Source organism: Heliangelus exortis, chromosome 17, assembly GCF_036169615.1.
Source record: "Heliangelus exortis chromosome 17, bHelExo1.hap1, whole genome shotgun sequence".
NCBI lineage: Eukaryota > Metazoa > Chordata > Aves > Apodiformes > Trochilidae > Heliangelus > Heliangelus exortis.
In genome coordinates, this window is record NC_092438.1 from 9,432,639 (window position 1) to 9,455,506 (window position 22,868).

General features: G+C 46.4%; 1 protein-coding gene and 1 long non-coding RNA gene across 2 annotated transcripts in view; one reads left to right on the forward strand and one right to left on the reverse strand.

The window, feature by feature from the left end:
- The window catches only part of LOC139803882 (uncharacterized), a 395,404-nt gene that overhangs the window by 369,171 nt on the left and 3,365 nt on the right, over positions 1–22,868 (reverse strand). The window lies entirely within an intron of this gene.
- LOC139803878 (cytochrome P450 3A29-like) lies at positions 4,649–18,618 on the forward strand. The gene is made up of 13 exons (XM_071760487.1): positions 4,649–4,852; positions 5,807–5,900; positions 7,573–7,625; positions 8,958–9,057; positions 9,486–9,599; positions 10,380–10,468; positions 11,008–11,156; positions 11,652–11,779; positions 12,154–12,238; positions 13,157–13,317; positions 13,529–13,755; positions 15,201–15,363; positions 17,473–18,618. Exons 1-13 carry the CDS (start codon positions 4,782–4,784, stop codon positions 17,560–17,562), a joined length of 1,524 nt encoding a protein of 507 aa, XP_071616588.1. The 5' UTR covers positions 4,649–4,781; the 3' UTR covers positions 17,563–18,618.

The window sequence follows — 22,868 nt, forward strand, 5'->3', positions numbered from 1 at the left end:
TGGGGCCTCATGCCAAGAGCAATAAAATACCTTACAAGCACAGGTGACCTCAGCACCCTGTCAAGCTGGCAGGATTCATATCCCTCCTTTGGTAGGGGGAAAGTGAGGCACAGGCCAGCTTTGCCTGTGGGACCAAGCCACAGTGTGTGTGACTGGCATCAGTGTGCCCAAGTGGCCTGGATTGCAAATGTACTGAGTGCAGGGCAAAGAAAACACATCGTTTTTTTACAAAACCAGCAGGATGAGTTATTTTTGGGTGTCTATAAATTGTGTTGTTTTCCAGCACCATCATTCATACCCTACCAGGGGAAAATGACTGACCTAATTAGAGTCTAATTCTAAGAGTACAAGACTTAACTTGTAAATATAAGCTTTTTTGCATCATTTTGGGTTATTTTTGATTTATGGACAAGTGCATCTGATTAGCATAAGCACCCCAGAGATGGGGGACAGGGAAGGAGTAATTAGGAGCCATCAGAGAAGCTGAAATATGGAAAATTTGGGATGAAGCAGGGCAAATTTCCAGACTGATCTATGAGGCTGTGACTTATTCTGCTGGGAGGCTGTATCCTCTGGGATTATATCTCACATAACGTTATGGAAATCAGAAAATGTTTCATCCCCAGCGTGGAAAGACCTGGCAGAGGAAGGATTCAGCATTTCAGTCCTCCATCCAGCAAAACCCACCCAGGGTGACTGATGAAGCCACTTTCATTGATCCATTGCTGTCTCCCTACCACAGAAGAAATTAAAGCAGTGAGAAAAATATACCTGAAGCCCATTTTATGAAGCAAGTAAGGGTTAATCCAGCCAGCTGAGTACTTGGCTTTAGTTCCTATAGAAAATCGTCCCAGGGTGGTGGAGGGACAAACCTCCAGCCATACCTGCTGGGTTTCTCAGGAGGGATTTTGCCTGGACATATTTAGGGTGACTCTCATCCAGCACCTGCTGGTAGGGAGCACACACAATGCTGAGTAAATCATAAGCCAAACAGCTTCATCCCTGCCCTTAGTGCATGAGCTGCCTGTGCCCCAGAAAAAATAACCACAGGTGACAGAAGCCAATGGGCCAAATTCTGCCCTCAGGCTGCTGCTCTGAGCATCACCAGGACTGGCTCAGTAGAGACCTTGTTCTAAAATGCATTATGCTCACTGATCTCTTTTTAACATGTGTCCTTGTGAGATAGGGTGGGTTTGGAGGTAAGGGGATTATTATATGTCACCTACTTAAAGCTGGAGTCTTCAAGGCCACATCATGATGGTGGTTTTTTGGGTTATTTTTCTAGCTTGCCTTTTGATTTAGAAGTGGCTCAGCACTAACTGGGGTTGTTGCAAATGTAGCCATGCCACTTCACCTTCTGGAATGCACTGGCTGCTTCATCAAGTGAAGCTGAGCTACCAGCTGGGAGGTCAGAAAAGACAGGGAAGTTCCCTGGAATTGTTCAAGACCAGGTTGGATGGGGCTTGGAGCAATCTGGCCTAGTGGGAGGTGTCCAGGTATTGGACTAGAGGATCTTTAAGGTCCCTTCAACCCAAACCAGTCTGGGATTCTGTCCTAGAATTCTTCTCTGGTACAAAGTGAGTCAGGAAAAGGAGAGGCTGTCCTCAGAGGTGCTGGTGTCTGAAAGCAGGGAGTGCACACAGCACTGCCCCCTCCGTGCTTTCTGTAACTGCTTTTTTGCTGTAACCTTGATTGTCTCCTATAATTTTCTGTCCTTGCTCAGAAATTATAGAGGAATGAAAGGGAGATGGGTTTCAGCTGTCAGCACTTCAGGAGCATTCAGCAGTGTTACTGGATAAAAGGAGCACCATGGGTTTTGCTCTCCAGAGGTCCCAGAAATACCCAGACATGATGCACTGCATGGTTTGAGGCTTGGTGAGAGGGAAGGCAGAAACTGGTGCCAGCCCTTGGTCATTTCTCAGCTACTGGAGCCCTTCAAGGAACTCATACATCTGGTGCTTTCCCATCTGGTCCTTTCAAGAGGCTCATTTGAGAGCAAGGTTTGTAAGGAAGAGCCAGAAATAAACAGCTTGTGATCCCATTTGTGGGGCGAGAGGAACCTAAGAACAGAATTTCTGGAGATGGGACAATCAGTGAATAAAAGGCTGATTTTTAACAAGGCTGACATTTTGCTGCGTCCATTAGAAGACTGTTGTGCATTACATTGTGATTTTTTTTTCCCCACAGCATGTGGAAGAAAGGAAAACCTATTGAGTCTACAAAACAGTCAGCAAAGAAAAAGCCTGAGATATGCAGCACAGCAAGTGTCTCCTGGGGTGGTCTTCTACCTCACGGTCTGTGTCCATGCAGGACCCCTCTACCCAGGGCTTCTTTCAGTCCTGCCAACCAGACAGTGGTAAAATCACCTCCCCTACACTTGAACTCTTTAGTTTAGTGGTCCCTCTGAGATCAGTTTTTACAAACAGAAGGGTAATTTGTTTGTCAGCCCTACTCCTCTGAAGTTCTGGTTTAATATCATCTTCTGGTTTAATATCATCTTCTATGCCCCATCCATTCAGTCATCATTTCTCTGGTTGCTCTAAAATGTGCTGTCCTATTTTTACAGCTCCCAGTGACTACCACCAGATATCACAGCTCAAATCCCATTCTGTTTGTGCGAACCATGGTGACCATCAGCTTTTTTAATCCCCACGTATCTGCTTGGCCACCTGTCCCCTCTCAGTGCTGAGGAGTGCTGGGTGCTGGCTGCAGGGTGCTGTGCCCTGGGATGACCAGAACACAAACACAGGGAAAATATTCCAAGCATGAAAGGCAAGCACCCTGCCACTGCTGTGATAAGGAGTGGAAGATAGTGTGTTAATATTGAACCAGGGCTGTTTCCAGGGAGGTGTGGCAGGAGCAAACATGCCAGGAACCACCATGGTGTGCTGGACCACCAGGGGGATAAGAGGGGGGGATAAGAGGTGCCATGGCTCTGGTGTCCAGAAACACCACTGGTGACATTGCCATGGAAGGAAGCAGGGGTCACACTGAGTTACTCCTTCTCTGTCTAGGGTATAAGACTTTATAGTCTTTTTATAGTACCAGGGCTCCACAGAGCTCTTCAGAGTCTTTGGGTTTCCTTACTAATGGGGAAAGCAATGGCACTGCTGGTGGCAGGAGGCAGGGCAGTGTCAAAGTGGCACAGGAGATTAGATTCAATGATACATTAAAATACAGCCTCAGTAAGAACACGCTCAACCATCACCCTTTGTCCAAAGTATAACAGTAAGTATAACAGTTTTGCTTTAACACCTTCATTTTGTATCAAATTACAACAATAATGGCTGTTCAGAATTGCCCCACCAGAAGCTCTGACCTGTGGTCGCAGTTTTGGTCGGGAGGCGGAATTTTTATCAACTATGATTTTCTCAGATTTCTGGAACCAGGGAGACAGCAGCCCCCAGGTAAAAAAGGAATTTTTAAAAGTTCAGCAGACACAGACTTACCTCATGGATGTGGCTCCCACTGGGGACACTGCAGATGCCAGTGCAGGGGGAAGGGAGGACAGGTAGTAGCTAACATCCATGTTCTCCTCTGAAGTCTGACTTTGCCTCCGTTTCCTCCAGGTTTCTGTCTGAGAAAAGGAGAAAATACTGATCCACAAACCTGCTTCCCATGGAGAAATCACAACAGCTGTTAGAGATTATTGGAAAATCAAAAGGTTTATGTAAGGGAAGAATAGCAGCTAATCATGGCCAGGGCAGTTGCTACCCTGGCACTTGGTTTCTCCTCCCACCTTTCATTGCAGTTCACGATGTACACCTGGTACAGGACCCTGGGAGGTTGAGAAATGCCTTTTGGATGCAAGGATAAAGGACATCTCCCAAGGCATGGTTACTTGACTGTGTCTTAGAGGGGGGAGATTCCATAAAATGGAGAATTAGGTTCCTGTGGCAGCCCTCAGCCCCAGCATAACTCCTGCTTTGTTCTTCTCTGTGGGTGTGGGGGTCAACCCTGGACCTGCCTGCAGCTTGGCACCCACTGCATGTGTTTTATGAGGTGAAATAAACATTTGGACAGAGGCAAAAAGTGCTGCTGGCCTCTGGGCATGGCCATGAGTGATCTGTCTGTGCTCAGTAGCAGATAATTGCAGCAGCACTTGGATTTCTTTAAGGCAGAAAAGTGATTCTTGGTGCAGGGGAGTGTGATGTCCATGTGGGGTGCTTGGCTGGGGCTCATCTCCTCTTGGCCACATGGGTCCATCAAGGGGTTCAGGGGACATGAGGATGAGATAAATCAGGTTGCAAGGCACAAGGGGAAGGTTTATGGTGATCTGCCCAGAACTGACCCTCTAGAGCTTGGAAGGGTGGGGGGACAGTAGCTTGTCCCTCCTGTTCCTTGTCCCTCCTGATTTTACCCCTCGATGAAGCTGGCAAAAGCAGCACATGGGAAAGGGGGCCTGGGTCAGCATGGCTGCTACAGGAGCTTCCCCCCAGGCCTCATGGTTTTGGGGTGAGAGGCAGGGGCAGAGGGGGTGAGCTAAGGAAGGTGCTGCCCTTCATTCTGTGGTAAAAACTGGCATTTCATCAGTTTTAAATCCCATGAGGCATGGAAGCTGACTTTTACTGCCAGCTCTTCCTCCAAGGTGAGAGCAGCCCAAGGGTTAAAGTTTGAGCAACTGAGCAAACAAGAGGGACTCCTCCTTCCTCGTCATGTGATGGCAGACTGAGGGGGGAGCAGCTGCTAAAGGCTGGGGAGGAAATAAAAGTAAAATTATTTTATAGCAAGGCCGTGGTTTCTCAGGCGACTGTTCTCCTGAGGGCAGGCTGCGAGCTGCCATGGATCTCCTGCCCCACTTTTCCTCTACCACTTGGGTGCTCCTGGCCCTGCTCCTCGGCCTCGTGGTGCTGTGAGTAGAGGTTGGGCCCACGGGGTTACGGGAGGAGAACTGAGAGGTCACGGTCGCCGGGGAGGGGATGTGCCCAAGGGCCTTAATTCCTAGTAAAAATCTTACCCACCATCTCCTTGTATCACCTTCAAGGCGAGGGCAGGTGCCGGGGAACTGCGAGCATCCCCCGGGCCCGCTGAAGGGGAGGAGGAAGCTGGGTGGGGAGGGACCTGCGAAGGAACTTGATTTTATTTTTTTATTTTTTTTTTTAATTTCTTTTTCTGTGTTGTTTTTTTTTTTTCTTTTCTTTTTCTTTCTTATTTCTCACAGTAGGTCCAAAAAGCAAAAATTATTTCCATGCTCTGGTTGGCAGCAAAGTGGAGGGAATGTCCCTGGCTGGGCTCTGGTTAGCAGGGCAATGGGTGATGCCCATGCCCCGTTTCTGAAGTTTCTTTTGGCAAAATTGCCCTTTTGCTTCTGTCACTCAGGGGATCTGTAGTGAGCTAGAGCAGCCCAAACTTAATTTTGCTGTTCTAATTGGTGTCCCTGCTTGGTTGCATTGCCTCTACCTCCTGAGCATCATCATAGGTCGCTGCAGGGACAGGGATGTCTCAGCTTCAGGATTTAATCCCTTGAGATTTCTCTTCAGCCACCCAAGTCTCCAATCTCTGAGCTGAGCGAGGCTCCCAAATAAAGACCTGAGATGCCCAGGTGGCTGTGTTTGCCTAAGCTGGGCTGCAGCTCCTTTCAACCTTTATAATGTACCAAAATGTACCTTCAATCATCTGGTCCCTAAGTGATCCTGCTTTTATATCAGGAAGAGAGAGGATCCTCCAGGTCTCTTGCTGGTGGTCAGAAATTTCAGCTTTCTCTGGGTGGCAGGAACAGCTATTGAAGGTGTTTGCTGTGCTCAGGATAAAAAACCTTCTCTTTTCATGGAGTAAATGTCCCTCACATGCTCTTGGCTTGGTGTAGGTATGGGATATGGCCCTTCCAGACCTTAAAGAAGTTGGGTATTCCTGGGCCACGACCTGTGCCATTTTTTGGCACTTTTCTCGAGTATCGCCGGGTGAGTACTGGCAGCAGCTGCCCCACAGTTGCCTTAAATTCTTACTTATAGCTGGCACTGCTTTTCCCAGCCTTTGGGCATCTCTTTCCTCAGCCCTTGATGCAGTTGCATGGAAATTATGTTCTCAGCTTGGGCAGAGAACATAAAAATTACTTTTAGGGTTGGGTTGACCTGAATGAGGTATGCTGTGTATTTCAGCCACTGTGTAATTTAAGTTATTACTTTCTCCCTGGATTTCTACCTGTTCCCCAGGACCTATAGGTCTATTGGAAACAGAGAGAAAAAATATGGGAGAGATGTCTCTGACCACTGCTTTCTGAGAACTGCATGTTTCTTTGTGCTTTTTGTCATCCCCATGAAAAGGCTGAATTATCCCCAGCAATGTTCCATCCAGCCACGTCTTGTCTGGCCATACTGAAACTAAGCCAGACAAAGAGATTTCTGAATAAAATTCAATTACCAGCTTACCAAAACTTACCATGTACCTAGGTAGTAGCTGGTCCCTGGTAAGTGACTGGTACTGCAGAACAAAACACATAGGCTTCAATGAAAGAAGCTGTTCTAGTTTTGACTGGGATAGAGTTAATTTTATTCTGCATAGCTAGAATAGCATTGTGGTTTGATATGGGATTTGATATGAGAAGAATGTTGATAGTACACTTATGGTTTTAATTGTTGCTAAGAAATCAAAGACTTTTCAGCTTCCCTTGCTTTGTTCCCGTGCAGGTGCACAAGAAACTGGGAGAGCAATGGATCCAAAATGGGATATTCCATATCATGGAGCGTCATGCTCAGCATATAGATGAGGGCTGGCTGGGAAGTCTCTGGCTCTCTCCTGGGGTTGGGGTTTCAGGGTTTCTGTCCCCTGGGATTGCTTGCCAGGGATGGGCTGGTCATTGGTCAGGCCATGGTGAACTGTGCATCACTTGTCTGTGTATGCTGTCATTTTTCTTTTATTTCAATTGTTATTTTTATCTCAACTCCCAAGCCATTCTCTGCTTTCTCCATTTCCCTCTCCCACTCTTCAGGGAGGACAGGGGACAGTGAGTGAGTGGCTGTATGGTATTTAGCTCCTTGCTGGGTCAAACCACAACAGAGGTGTTTTTTAGCTTGTGCTTGCTGGGCTTACAGCATGCATGTTGTCTATTAATAATGGTTTAGTTGATGCATGGTGAGTGTTATTTGTCCCATAAGTTTCATCCTTATGTGTAAAATCAGTTAAAACCTTAATGGAAACAAAGCAAAACAAAAAAACCACCATCACTTCAGTTCAGTAACTGCAGTGGAAGATCTCATGAGAACAAGGCAGTAGCAGCTCTAACTTATTGAGCTGAAGATTAAAGGATGCCCTGGGATCCAGTTCTGCCTGCTAACTCTGCTCGTGGTAAAACTCTGTACCCTGTCATACCTTGTTTTCATTATGGTTTGAGCTCAGGTTGGCTAGTGGAAGTTGAAAGTGCTTTTTTTTTTTTTTTCCTTTCTGTTCTCTTTTTTTCTCCCAGTGCAAATGTCCCCTACGAGTCTACCTGACTCTTAAGAACTACCATGGCTCCCCCCCCCCAAATCTCTGCCACTTACAACGGATCTGTGGGATGCACTGTGCTGCCAGCTGTGACCTGCTTTGATCACTCTTCATTGGCAAACTGTTCATTTCTCCTTTCTTCTCTTGCAGGGAATCCGGGATTTTGATGAGATGTGCTATAAAAAATATGGTAAAATTTGGGGGTAAGTTTCTTTTTTGCAAAACAAACCTGCCTATTTGGGGTGTTTTTGCAGCCCCAGAATAGGATGGTAAAAGGGATGTTGCCACCAGGTCTCAGCACTGTAATTCCAGCAGTGGCAGCTTGGGAAAATCCAAGTTCACCACTGGGAGAGCCTCCAGCCATCTCTCCAAGGCTTCTCTCCTGCTGGGATTTCAGTACAGTGCAGGGCTGGGATGGTGGCAGCCAGTTTGTTTGTATAAGCTTTGAAAATAACCTTTTCATTTTTTTTCTTTCTTTCCCTTGGGAGCATTAAAAACTAAACAGCAGTGTTAGTGACCTTGGGGCCAAGAAAGCTGCACCACAGAGCCCTGGGAGCTCCCCTTGTCCTCCCAACACCCATCAAATCAGTACAGCCATCCCTTTATCTCTCAGTTCCAGATGCATTAGTGAGGGAAGGCACCAGCCACTTCCCAGCCATGCAGCCTGCCTAGAAAACTCCACTGCTTGGTGTCAAACTGAGCCTCATGCCTTTGAAGCTGCTCTTGTGGCTGTCTTGAGCAGAAAGCAAGCTGCAGGCTGCCATGATGTTTTTCATCTTGTTCCCTGCTTCTCCCAGAGCTGGGGCACAAGCTGCCTTTCAAGCTGCCTCCCCACTCCCTGCATAGTGCTGGTTTTGTGCATGGGCTTCTTATCATGTTTCTATTGGGAAGCTCTCAAACTTGAAGCAAAATTGTTGTGCAAAAAAAAAATCCCAGGGGGCTTTGTGAAACCCAGTGCATTTTTTTGAAAAGATTAAATGTTCTCAAACCTCTTGAAGATGGCAGCTTCCCTCAGCTGTGGCCCAAGGCTCCCTGCCCTTTAGCCCACACCATGGCTTTTAAGTTTTTCTGTCTCAGTTGATTGGAAAATGGAGGAAACTGATGAGTTTTTCCTCTCTCATTGCCTTGTAGCCCAGACAAGGAAATCTCTTTACCACATAGGTGTGGATTTGTTGACTCCAGCCACCAACTGTGGAATTAGAGCTCAGACAGCCCAAGTGCAGGGCATCAACATTGTGGCAAAAGCTGCCTTTTATCTAAACCCACACTGCTTTGGCAACTCTTTAATACTGCAGACAATTGCTAGAAATGCTCATGCTGTCTGGTTTTGGCACTTTCTTTCCTTTTGTCCTGGTTTACTACATAATAAAATAGTTTCAGCCTCATCCCCATGGCTGTTTTGTCAGAGGGGACTCAGATGCTCCAAACCCTTTGGGCTCCAGCAGTGTGCATGGCTCTGGCCCCAAAGCAGGCTGCTTTTTTTTTTTCCAACAGACTGCAAGCAATGAACTGATTGTGAGTTTCTCTTGGCTTAGGATTTATGATGGCAGGCAGCCTGTCATAGCTGTTCTGGACTCTGTCCTCATCAAAAACATCCTGGTGAAAGAGTGCTATGAGATTTTTACCAATCGCCGGGTAAGTATCCAGTCCCATGCTTTGCTCTCTAGCACAGAGCAAGTGTAGCAAGAAAGAAAGTTTTTTCTTGCCTTCTGTTCCCTTTCTCTGAGCCCTTCAGGAAGTAGTTGTTCTCTGTTGTGTCCCAGTTTATTGACATTTATTTTCAACAACAAAACTGGTAAGGAGGTGTAGAGGGCACGCTGACTGAGGCACTGGGACATCAGCCTGGATGTACCCTAGGGTTGATACCATTTGTGACTTTTAACACTTTTGTTTCCTATTCTGTTGTTTGCTGGTTGTGGTAGAGCTAATATGACCTCAGGGACCAAGTCAATGTGCTGTGGTGGGATGGGTTTTTTTTCATTTCATGTGGCAGAGGGCTGAAAAACCTCACCTAACTCTCTGCATAACCATGTTCCTTCTGCTGTAACATTCTCCTTGTGCAGAACCATGGGCTGAACGGGCTCCTGGAGTCAGCCATCAACATGGCTGCAGATGAACAGTGGAAAAGGATTCGTACTGTGCTGTCGCCACACTTCACCAGTGGGAAGCTGAAGGAGGTAAAGCAGAGGCCACTGGTACCTTGCATCGATGGCTGGAGGAGGACTGGGCCATTTCTGAGTGCAGACCTTCCTTTCAAATGGGGAGGTTGTCCCTTTTGTCAAGACCACAGCCATCAGCAGCAGGGTTGCTGTCTGCCATCATTGGGAGAGAGTCAGGAAAAGGCTGTGGGGGATGAAATGGCACCCAGGGTGTTGCAAGTTGAGGCTGTTGGCCCTCTGACATGTATTTTCTTCTTTCTAAGTACATTTCTCAAACCATGGGTGCCTGTTTCTCATATGCTCAGGACCCATGTTCTGGAATGAATGCTTAGCTGGGAGCTACACGTGGATTTGGGGAGGAGAATGTAGTGAAATGAGACAACCAGGTGCCACTAATTGCCAGGTAGTGGGCACGAGCTTGTGTTAAGCCCACCTGTGTCTGATTAGGGGAGACAAAGCTCCAGTGGCACAATCAGGTTGGTGCTTTATTGGCCCCCTAATCCTGCTCATGCACAGTTAGGGCCCGCCCTAATCAGGCACAGGTGGGCTTAACACAAGCTGATGCCCACTACCTGGCAATTAGTGGCACCTGGTTGCCTCATTTCACTACAGAAGAACCTTACTCAATCATAGTTGTATGAGACATGTGGACTAGTTATTGATAATCCAAGGTTTGGAAATGGTACCTTTCCTTGCCTGCCCTTCCTCCTCCAGCCAGAGATGTGGCAGATTGCAGATGGCAGCATGGAATTGCCCACCCTTGGTCAACAGTGCCTTTTGCATTGGTTTGCATTTCAGATGTTCCCTATCATTAATCTTTACAGTGAAAATTTAGTGAAGAACATTGAGAAGAAAGTGGCTAACAATGAGTTCGTGGACATGAAGGAGTGAGTAACTATGTGGGGTTGACAGGGTATGGTTGGTATTCTGTGTGGGGAGGGGGCTGTTTCAGAGAGCCGTTTGGATGCTGCATCATGGGAGCAAACTCTGTAGTGGCTGTGGGTTTGCTGTGCTCTGCTTTGCTCAGATGGAGTATCACTTCTGTTCCCTGTGTCATTTCACTGGGGATGCATTTTGAGGAAGATGTATGGGCCCATTTTACAAGCCTTGCAAGATGTGGTGTTTCTGGATGCCATTTTTGCAACCTCTTACAGGTGGAAATCAGAATACATTCTCTGTTCCCATTACTGCAGTTCAGTGCTTTCCATCTACAGCCTAATTTTTCTTACACCCAGAGAATGAACTGGAGAAGCTTGGGCAAATATAATGACTACTGCCAACTCAGGACAGGACCTACTATGTTGGGACTCTGCATTGAGACCTTGATTAAAAGAGGTTCCCTCTCTCAAGGCTTGTTCCTAGAGGGGCTGTTATTCACTACTGTGGTTGTGTTCATCCCATTTATTCTCTCTTCTTCTCTACCTAGCATTTTTGGAGCCTACAGTATGGATGTGGTGACCAGCACTTCTTTCAGTGTGAATATTGACTCCCTGAGCAACCCCACTGACCCCTTTGTCACCAACATCAAGAAATTTCTCAAATTCAGTTTCCTGAGCCCCATTTTTATACTCTTAGGTATGACACACTTCATCTCATGCAGCCCTGAACAGACATCAGAGGGGGTGACCACCAGCTTTTTCTGGTAGCTCCTTTAGTAGCTTTCAGTTGTCTTTTCCCTACTCAAGGTGCTCTGTACTGTGCAGGGTTACATTCCCCCTCAGGGAATTTCCTCAGGGAAACCACAGTCAAGGTTTGTAGAGCACAGGTGGTTCTTTGCAGCACCCTTCCAGAAACAGAGACCTTGTTTGCAGAGATGTGATGCTCTGTCATTTAATGTGGCATTATGGCTGCACAGTGATAGATGGAGGAGATTCTCAAGGGCATGAGAAGGGCAATGATTCTCAAGGGCATGCAAGCTGTGGTTAGGTAAAAAGAGAGCTGAAGGCAACAAAAAACAATTTTGGGGGGTCAGAGTCCAGATTTACCCCTCTCCCTTCTGTGCTTTGTGCCACTTTCTAGTTCCTTGGGTCCCTTTGAGATAAAATAAGTTGTTCTTTTATCTCATTTTAGTGTTGTTCCCCTTCGTTACCCCAGTGCTGGAAATGATGAATGTGACTCTGTTGCCCTCAGAGGTCATGGTGTTCTTCAAGAATGTCTTCCAAAAAATGAGGGAGGAACGACGCAAGAGCAGTAGCATGGTGAGTCCAATCCAGGTAGTTTTTTGTCTGCATTGTGCAGTGAAGGGACCTTCTGAGTGCAGGAGGGACCTGGTGGTGTCTTCAAAAGCTGTAGTCTATCTCCTAGTCTCCATAAAAACTCCCAAGATCATCAAATCTGGGGAGGGCACAGAAACATGCCCTGCCTGGACTTCCATGTGGAGGAAGTATCTGTGTTTTGTAGAGGGCCTCCAGTCTGAACTTCAAAGTGCATTGAAGTCATGATCTGCCACTGGGACTATGAATGAAGCAAGTGTCTGAGCAAGGAGCTTGTGCTGGTCCAGGTTTATTCCTCCCTACCCCTTCTTGGGGGGTAAAAGAAGTCACCTTCTCTGACTGCCTCTGTTTCTCCACAGAACCGGGTTGATTTCCTGCAACTCATGATTGACTCTCAGAACTCTCATGACAGCTCCAAGTCTGCTGAGACCAACTCAGAAAAATGTGTGTCTTGAGATCTGTCCTTCTCTCAGTATAAAGCAGCATGGTAGTTCCTCATGAGGTCAAAGGAGGGATGTAGGAGAGCATTTTAATCATGAATCATACAGGAGATTCAAGGGCTCATTAGTGAGGCTATAATAACTCTTGTCACATATCAGTTATATTTTATTATTCCATTTCCTGGGATAAATCCTGAAGTCTGTTTGTGCAACAAAGAGCAAACAAAGTTAATATCCCCTTACTCCCATTTCTTATTTTATCCTCTCTGATGCCAGCTTGTTGGCTGCACTTCATAAAACACACCAAGCACCCATGTTGCACATGCCTTGCTCATCTGTCAGCTCAGCTCTGTTCCTCATCCTGGGTAAACTTTTAGATTTAGAAAATAATAGCCCAGCCAAGGCATAGTCCCTGTCAGTCAGGGCAGGATGCTTGTAAACTTTTGAGGTGCCAGGACTGTGTTTGTGCAGCACCTGCACTGCATCACAGCAGCGTTTGGACACAACTGCAATACCAGCCTTAAACCCTGAATTGTCCTTATTGCTGCTCCCACTTTGTGCTCAGGGCTATTAATCTCTCAGCAGCACAAGGTTTAACTCATGGATTAGAGTAGCTGCTGGACATCTCTTCATCTCTAACTTTTCCTGGCATGTGCTCCTATTTTTTTTTTTTTTGTGAAGAAGGTTTAGGCTGTATGTCCCTTGAGGTCACACTGCTGATCTTGAGAGCAGTTTTCTGGTTTTACAGCAGTGCCAGACCCACCCCCTTTTTGGGACCAGAGGATTAGCTGGATCTTTTGTTTACCAAGTGTTAAGGAGTTACAAATAGTGTTACCTAGGCTGATGAGTGGGATCTTGAATTCCCAAATGTTAATCGCTGTAGGTTTCAGCTTCTTGCATGTGCTTTTATGTCTCTTTTCAGCATTGAGTGATGAAGAGATTCTGGCCCAGGCTCTTATCTTTGTCTTTGCTGGTTATGAGACCACCAGCTCCACCCTCAGCTACATAGCATATAACCTGGCCACCCACCCTGACGTGCAGCAGCGACTTCAGGATGAGGTGGATGCAAACCTGCCCAACAAGGTAAAGGAGAGAGGGGAGATGCTGGGGTTGTTCCCACCTGTGCCTTGTAGAGCTAAAAGATTGGAAACAAATCAGAGTAGAGGAGGTGCTCACACTGAGATTTCTCTTCCTTTGGTCTCTGATTCCCCAAAGGGAAGCTTTGAGGGGTGGAAGAGGCTGGGGTGGGGACTGAATGCCCTGTGTTTGTTGCCATCCTGATCTCCCTCCCCAGGCTGCTCCCACCTACACCACCATCACCCAGATGGAGTATCTTGATATGGTGGTGCTGGAATCCCTCCGGCTCTTCCCTGTTGCTGGTCGGATTGAGAGGGTCTGCAAGAAGACAGTGGAGATCAATGGTGTGACAATTCCCAAGGGTGTGGCAGTCATTATCCCAGCCCACGTGCTCCATCGTGACCCAGAGTACTGGCCAGAGCCAGATGAGTTCAGGCCTGAGAGGTGAGGCCAACACAGGGGGAATGGCTGCACGCTCAGGTTCAAGCCTGGGAGTGGGAATGGCAGCAAAAGTGGGGAGTGGATGATTATAACATTGAAATGAGGCATTTATCATTGTCTGACATCTCGTCCCTGCGTTACCGTGAGGAGAGTTTTATGATCTACATCCATAAACTGTGCATGGAATTTAATTAACTACGTTGAAGGGAACGACAGTGAGAGCAGCTCCCAGCAGCTGTAACACTGAGGGGTTTATGGGCAGATATTAAACAAGAGCCCTCAGGTGACTGGCACGATGCCCTGCAAATCAGCAGTGGAGGGGCAGAGGCAAGTAGGAAATAAAACTTAATTTTTCAACTCAAGCTATGGAACAGTCCTTGCTTAGAAGTTTCTGTCAGACCCTTGGAAAAGAGGCAGGCGTGGGAGGCCCTTGGCCTGCTTGTCTCCAGGTGGCCATGAAGATGTTGGGACCTGGCCCAGAGGGAGCAGGACTGGACCTGTGCCCTTGTACCAGGAGTTGAAATGCCTCTGGAAGCTAACTCTGGTGTGGGAATGAGGTGGCTTTTGGGGCAAAGCATGGCAGGAGGAAGGTGGGTGCTACTGAAAACACTTGTGAACCTCTGTGGTCACCTTGTGTTGAGTGCAGGAGTAACTATTCAAATCTATTCTGGCAGTGGTTATGTTACACCAGTTGTTCTGGTAGCTCCATCCTTACTCTGGTTGACAAAGCAGGCAAGGGTGAGCTGGTCAGGAGCTCTGCAGGAATCACTTGCCTTGCTAGGAGTGCCTCAGAGAGCTGTGCTGGTGTCTCAGTTGTGAGATACTTCACTGCTGACTTTGGTGTGGCTGGGGTTTGTACCTTGACCTCATGCACCCTGCATGAAAAGATTTCTGACGTGAAAATTAACTGATCACTAAGAAGTATTCCTGAAAATGCTCAGTGGCAGCTTTCTCTGTGAAGCTGATTGTTCTTCCCAGTTTTTCATGATGAGGAGAGGAATGGCTGGCATGCTTCAAAAGCAACCCTGCCTTTAGTCATGCAGGGTGAGAACATCTTTGTGTTCACTCAGTCCTTTGATCTAAAGGGAAGACATGAAGCTGCATACCTGTGTGGTGTAGGGTTTGAAATCTGGGATCAGTTTTTGAGCTGATAGGGAGTTCTAAGAAAAGAGTAGTTATGAAATCCATTAGCATATTTCAGCTATTCCCTCTTCACCGGATAAACCTGGAGTTGCACAACCAACTCCAAGCACCAGGACAAAAGCAAGAGTCATAGGATAGCTGTTGAGACCAAAATAAGGGATTTAGCTGCATTCTTCTAATACACAGAGAAAGACAAAAAGCTTTTGAGTTCTCAGACCCCTCATCACTCCAGATCTGAAAGGTGACCCATCCTGGAGCAGCAGCTCTTTCTAATATTTTGTTGTTGTTGTTGTTGTTTTAATCAGGTTCAATAAAGAGAGCAAAGAGTCTTTTGACCCCTACACCTTCCTGCCATTTGGGGCTGGTCCCAGGAACTGCATAGGAATGAGGTTTGCTCTGCTGATCATGAAGGTGGCTGTGGTTGTCCTGTTGCAAAACTTCTCGTTCAGAACCTGCAAAGAGACCCCGGTGAGGATATGAGTTGGTGCATTTCCCTAGCTGCCCTTTAGTCCCACTGAGAGGGGGCCCTACACATTCTCTTTTCATGGATCTCAGGACAAAGAGGGAACTGTCTGCCATGCACATTAAATCCTTCTCTTCCTCGGGAACTTCAGAGATTGTTGGCTTCAGAACCTCTGAATCCTGCCTGCAAACTTGGGTTTTACTACTTTGCTGCAAGATCAGAAGGGAAGATTTCACTGTGGATGAGAGAGGCATGGTGGGAGCAGCTGTTTAAATCTCAGTTCATTTCAGGGGTTCACCACAAGTCACTGATACATATTTTTTTAAGCTTCTACAGAAGCAAATTTAATATTGGTGGAATATGTCAGGCTGAAATCTCTGAAGTCCTCGTTCTCTCCTAAGCTGTGGGTGCTCAGTCCCCCCTGGGGCACTGCCTGTGTGTCCTTACCTGGCTTAGGGCCCACTCCAAAGCTCTACTTTGCAACACAAACATGACTGTTTCCTCTGAGAGATCCCAAAACACCCAAATTCATCTCTTAGGGGCCACCAGGCAGTCTCTAAAAGTGAAACAATTTTCAAGCAAGTGCAGTCTGAGCTGAATTTGAATTGAGGGGACCTTCTCCCCCTTTGAGGTTTTGCAGGATCCCACCAGGTTTTGGTATTAATGCTGCATAGAGTGCTGATGGGTCAGGCCCTGCAAGATGGGGCTCTTAGACATGAAATAAATGTGATGGCTGTTGGAAATCATATGTCAAGGAATCCCTCCTGAAAACGTGGCAGCTCCCCAAGACTCAGAGGCACGTAGCACTGTGTTTGGTGTCAGCTTCCAAGCCCAACCCAGGGTTCTGCATTGACTGCTGCAAAAAGCATTGCCATTAATACATTAATACATTAATACATTTCATTCAGAGGGCAAGCTTGGGAAATCAGAGCAGTGGGGGCAGCAAGTGTATTCAAAGGACATTTGTTGTAAGAGACAGAAAAATCCTTAATATTACTTGGCACGGGTGCTCAACTGGAATCTCTGCAGACTCAACTGGTAACCTGGAGGTGAAAGACTGTAATAGTCCATTAACAATGCAGTGACCTATCCACCCTCCCCCAAGTCTAATGACATTTTTCTAGTCCTCTGCAATCCATAAAATTGATTCTTTTTATAACTGCCTTTAATTAAAAGGAGACAAGTTAAATATGTATTGTATTATTGGTGCCCGTAGGTTTATGGGACTCTTTTGGCCCTTTTTTTCTACAGAAGATGTCATATACAGCAGATCAGAGCAGGAGGGAAAAATTCATGGCAGAGAAGTGAAGGAAACAAGAACAAGCATGTGGAAGCTGCAGTCCTCTCACTCCTCCACTTATGGCACACTGGGCTCTGAGCCACATTGCTTAAATTTCCTGAAACAAAGCTTACTGGGATATGGGGATTTTCATGTAGCTTATCAGGCTAGGAGGGAGTGGTGTGTGTGTGTATTACCCTTGTCCTGATGAGGAGAAGGAGAGCTGGGGTCCAAGCAGCACTTGAATTGATGGAATTAAAACTTGGGAAAACATTCCTTCCCTGCTGCTCTGACACAAGTTTTAAATGTTCTTTTGATTGAAACTTTCAGCCCACCCCAAGGGAACCCACAGCTTCTCTGTGTGAGGATGCTTTTTCTTTGGTCTGAGCAGCACTCTCAGTTTCATCCTTCCAGGAGATCTTATTGTTCCTCCAGCTCCCATTCTGAGGTAGCTCCCCTTAGCACTGACACACTTCAGCTTTAAACAAAATGCCCCTCCTTAGCTGTGGCTTCCTTAGATGGGGTTTGGCTGCTTTTCCTTCCACATGTAGCTTGTTATCAGTGCAGCTCTTCCTGCCTTGCCATCTGAAATTGCCAGAAATTCACCAACCAATTTATTCAGGAGCTGAGAGCTATTAAATCCCAGCTCGTAGCTGGTTTGCATGAGCAGTAGTGATAATCCTGCCATAAATACCTCTGTAAGCTGGAAAAATGCATTGAAAACAGGGTGGCTGAGACATAGGTGGGCTGTAGGGGTCCTGTTAATGTCATGACTGTCCTTTTTCCTAGCTTACATGGCTATTGTGTTGTTGTTTTTTTTTTCTTCCTGCACAAGATCCCACTGATTATGGACTCAAAAGGTTTCCTGCAACCCAAGGATCCCATCGTTCTCAAGATGGTCCCCAGAGCTGATCTGGAGAAGTGAAGGAAACAGGAACAGATCAGAGTCTCTTTGTTTGATGGTGCTTTCTTTAACTCTTGAGATAATCCCAGGTTGATAATGTGTGTGGTAGGAATGTCAGTGGTGTAAACCCCATCTCACAACAGGGTACTATGGGTTTGGCCCAACCTAATTACATGATTATAATCCTAATGAAAAGTAGCTTCAGGTCCTGCTGTCCTCCATCACAACAGGCATTTTGCAAGACCATTTGCTCTCAGGTTATTTGGACATTTTTTTTTTTCTCTCCCTCTGAAGAAGCACTTTCTAAGCAATTTGCTTCCAGGCACTGTCAGTCTCTTCTGGCAGTGTAATTTAAATCAAGATAGGGAGAGCAAATTGCACATAGTTAAGCAATGCTGCCATTGCTTCTGTTCCTCCTGCCTGCTGGGTGATTCTGGATGTCTTCTGGTTTGATTCCCTGAGAATGCAGAGTTGTCCAGGGCTATTTCCTCAGCTGTGTGCTGTGACCCTGACAAGTGCTAAAATAGTCACATCCTTGCAAAAATGAATGCTTGCAGCAATTTTTCTGATGCTGATTTGTTTGGATTTTCTTATGATTTTGGAAGGCTTTTGCATGATTTTGAGTGCAGATGAGTTAACTGGAGGAGCCCAGAGACAAGCAGTTACCCCTAATGACTGGAGATTTGCAGAGTGGCAGAGAAGTGCCCCACATGTTTTCTCATTGTTTGCTTATTTTACCACAGGCATTAAGCCATCTCCCACAGAGGATGTTGTCAACCATCTGTACTGCTCTAGTGACACCTTTTAGTCTCTGATTTATTTTATTTAGCCCATTGTAAGACCACTTTAACTAATAATGCAAGCAGGGTACAGCACTGAGTGCCTTCAGATGTCCTGGAGAATCCTAGTCTGGAAGAAAGGTGTTGCCTTGGGTTAATGATAGCTGGAAAGTCTTGCTAGACTTGGTCATTTTTGTGGATTCCAGATGATCTTGTATGCTCACATTTAATGTGACTCCTCCAGAAATTGCTTCTGCAGGTGCTAACTGCAATTAAAAACTCATTTACCTCTTCTGTATCCAACTGGTGCCAGTCTCTGATTCTGTTCTTTCTGGATGGAGTGAATTCATCCTTAGGTTACATTGGCCAGACAAGGATATGGTCTCACCACCTCTCCCAGCTGGGTTTCCTCACTTCTTTGGTGGGATTCTCAAAAGGATTCCCTCTGCCTCAAAAAGCAGTGCCAGAGAGTGGAGAAGGAAATCCTTTTTCACAGTTCATTCTTTCCCTATAGCACCACGAATTCCTGAGGGTGTGGTTTTGCTAATTTCAAGTCAACATTTGTCCCTCTGTGGAAGCAGAGGGGCTTGAATCCAGCATCTGCTCCATGCTGCAGGGTTCAAAGTCCTCTCCATGCTCTTTCTGAGCACCTCATGGATCTGTTTCAGTGCATCCTTCCACAGGAGGATGTCTTCTGCTTCCAAGTTGTCAGGTTGGTCACATATTAACCCATCACTGCCATATCTAGTGCTGCTTACGTGCCTGGAGGATGAGAACTTCTCTCTTGAATGAATCCAAGGCAATGTGCCATGGGTAAGAACTGCTTCTGGAAATGTATTTAAGCTACCCCAGTCCAAAATAAATGGCTGAGCAGAGCCATTGATGGGGGGAGGTGTTTTCCATTGCAAAACTGAGCTGAGGAACTTCAGTCACTAGATGAGCAGGTTTTGTATCTCTTATATTCTTACATAGCTAGATATGATTATATATTATTTTATGTTTTCTTTCTGTATTATTGAGGAACTGAGTGGAAAACCCCAAAAGACCCATAATAACTTTTCTTCAGCAGATAAATTCCCCAATGAAAGACACCCTTTCCAGGAGGTGTAAGGGGAAGGGTAAAGCTGCTTCTCTAGAGAGTCACTGATGAGCTGGGAGAGAAAATTCCCAGCAGCTTGGACAGCCATGGCTTCCCCTTCTGCCTTTGTAACCTGCATCTTCTGCCACCCATGTACAAAAGTGACAGTTTGTTTTCAGCTCTTAACTGTCCCCTTTTTTAAAGCCATGGCACTGAGCTTGATGGTGATGGCACATCTCAGGGGAGAAGGACAAAATATAGAAGCAGTCAGACCTCTGGAGAACAAAAAGCAGAGAGGTGACTGCACCATCACAGCAGTTCACAAAAAGGGGCATGGAAAATCCTCAGGTCTCTGCCTTGAGAGATGACTGAGGAGATGAGGGTGAAGGAGTCATGCACAGTGTCACAGGTCAGGGATGGATTAATAACCTTGCTGGAGTAAAGGCCATAGCTTTCCTGGGGGCAGCAAGAGAAGAGTTTTGCCTCCCCACTCCCACGTCTGCATTGGAATTAATCACACACACAAATGTCAACACTACAGACAACATCCTTCAGGATAATCTCCCTCACAAAGCTGCTTAACATTTTGGTAATACACAGTTCACTTGCAGGTGGCAAAGGATTTCAGCCTCCCTCATCTCTCTTTAAAGGCATCTCCCTGCCAGCATCCCTTGCCCATGAAGGGGGTGGGTGGGCTGCTGCACACCCAACAGAGAATCCCATTTCCAGAGGCAACCAGCATGACCACTCTTCAACAGCTGTGTGCCTCAGTTTACCTGCAAGTAATTTTCTTTTTTCTTTTTTTAGTGATTTACTTCTTTACTTGCAATAGGGACCTTTGGTGTGTATCAGGCTGTGCTTTGGTTTGGCTCACAGCAAGGACACAGGGTGAGCAAATGGGTTTCCTTTTGGATGATACTAAAGCAGAAGTGCTTCAGGAGCTCATCCAATGTGCTTCAGCAGCTGAGAGCTTGAAGTAAGGCCTCTACTCCCCCTAAAAAACCACAGAGGACAAATATAAGGCCTTCAGCATCAATTCTTTTACTCTGTGTGTCCCCCTCCTCCAGCAAACACATCTCCAGCTTAGAAACAGATCCTCTATCAAGCTGCATCATTCAGATCTGTCCCCCTTCCCTTCATTAGGCTTGTTTCAAGGGAGAGAACCCACTTGTACTTAACAGGGTGCCACTTACTGAAGTGGTATCACTACCAAGGTTCACATGCTTGAGTGGTTGACTCCAGGTCCTCTCACATCCCTGTGTGAGTGGGAGATCCAGGACCAGTCCTGGATGGTGTTTTTCCTGTCCTTGCACCAGTCTTGTATGAATCTTGTTCATATTATTGCTGCTGGTGCTGCATGGGACCTGATGCTGGAGAAACAGACCTCTAATCACCCTTACTTGAAAGCTCAATTTGGTTAAAAATCGATGGAATAATCAGCCCACAGAGTCTGCCCAAAGGTCAGGAAACAGTGATTATTTTTTTTTTTCCCTGCAGCAGCTTTGGTCCTGAACTCTTCTTTTAGTGTGATGATTGCAAGCAAAAGCACTTCAGCAGGTAGGTTATAAAAGTGTTATGACTGCTGGTATTAAGCTGACAGGCTAATGTAACAAGTGCATAACAAGGTCTCCTAAAATAGAGAGGGAATTTTTTTGCAGCACTCATGTCTTGAAGAAATTTAAAAAAAAAGCTGGTGATGGACATGGTGCTGGCTGGGCTGGTGTCCTGCAAGGCAAAATACAGAAGAGTCTTGAAGAGATACCCCCCCCCGCATGGAGGAGGTGGAGGATGCCAGGAGAAAGGGGGTGCTGGACCATGAAACAGGAGCAGGTAGGACCCCATGGCCCCAAATTCCACCCTTCCAGCCTCTCCCCATCTGTCCCCAGAAACACCTATGTGGCTCCTCAGTCCTCCATGTGCCATCTGCAGAGCCAAAGGACATGGGAACAGCAGGACCCAGCTTTCCCCTCTAATCACTGTGGTACACGTGGTGGAGCAGCTGGACACACAGCATCCCATGGGCTGAATTTGCAGGAATTTTTTGATCTCTCATTTTTAAGCCCAGTGATTCAATCCCCCACAGAGCAAAGGTAAACTGCTGCACTGCTGCTTCTCTGGATTCCAGGTTTCAAGTCAAACAGCAGTCATTTAACCACTCTTTTAAAGTTCATATCATTTGAATGTCGTATGTCAAACTGATGCTACTTTCTACTGAAGGCAAATAGCTGTTTATTCCCCTCACAGCTGGCCAGCAGGCTGACATTCATTATTGAAGCCTTGCAGCTGCCAGGGCTTGAAGCTACCTGTAGGAGTGTGTCTATCAAAGCTTTCCACCTCTTCAGGGTTATTCCCTGTAATACCAGCTCATACGTTTTAGTTCAAGCTCATTTTCCAGCTGCCAAAAGTCTGCAGTTGTTGTGGGTTTTGGGGTTTTTTTTTTTATATCTGGGCAAGGTCAGGCATTGGGTTTTGTCCATTCTCTTTGAAATTATGTTGTTACCTCATTTTTCATGGCTTCTCCTGGGTTCAGACTGGCACCAGCCCCTGAGGTTTATAATGTGAATGTTTCTCTGCTTGATCTTCCAGCTGTGGGCAGTCACCAAGCCCCCAGAACCACAGTGCTGCTGGCCCAGCCACCACATCATGATGCAGCTCCAGCCCTCCTTGGGACCTGCACAGCTAATTCTGTGTCTGGGGAGTTCACACATGAAATACCTGAAATTTTGTAGCTTATTGGGCATTAAAATGTTCTATTGGCTACAGAGGAGTTTACAGAAGGGAGCGGGGTGGGGGTGGAGGTGGAAAGACAACAGAGATGATCAGATTAATTTGCATTTAGACATTGCCTTGAACGTCCCAGAGCAATTTACACCTGTAGGTAGAGGCTGCAGAGTTATATTGCATCAGTCCTGGAGCATTTTACAGCCACTTTGCACGAGCATAAACGATAACATAAGGTGCAAAGGAAACAGCCAGCCAGACAATTACAGAGCATCTTCACACGCCTTATTAATCCTCATTACAGCCCTCTGTGCTGAGACTCTGCAGCTTCCCTTCCTTGAGAAGGGCCACTTTAGCCACCTGCCAAACCTGTGGTGGTATCGACGTGTCCTTGGGCCTGCAGAGCTTGGATGCTCCTCACATCTTCCTAAATTACAGTGATGGAAAACTCACCTGCCTCCCATCCTCCCAGGCTTCGGAGCAATAGATGAGGTTGCTCTTAGCTATGTATGTCTTTTTGTCTTGCTTTTTTTATTTGGATTTTTTGTGGGTTTTGGGGTTTTTTGTTTGTTTGTTTGGGGTTTTTTGTGTGTCTGTGGTTTGGTTTCTTTTTTTAAACATATCTCCAAAGGTATCTCAGGAAGGAGAGGGGTGATGTTCGTCTGAAACCTCCCTCCCAATTCCTCACGTTGTGTTGATGCCCCATGAAATAGATCTGGATGCTCCCTGTGCATCCCTGGGAGCTCCTC

Coding starts and splice junctions, on each gene's coding strand:
- LOC139803878 (XM_071760487.1), top strand. CDS start 4,782: ATGGATCTCCTGCCCCACTTTTCCTCTACCACTTGGGTGCTCCTGGCC. Junction 4,853..5,806: donor CTCCTCGGCCTCGTGGTGCT/GTGAGTAGAGGT, acceptor GGCTTGGTGTAG/GTATGGGATATGGCCCTTCC. Junction 11,157..11,651: donor CCCCATTTTTATACTCTTAG/GTATGACACACT, acceptor ATCTCATTTTAG/TGTTGTTCCCCTTCGTTACC.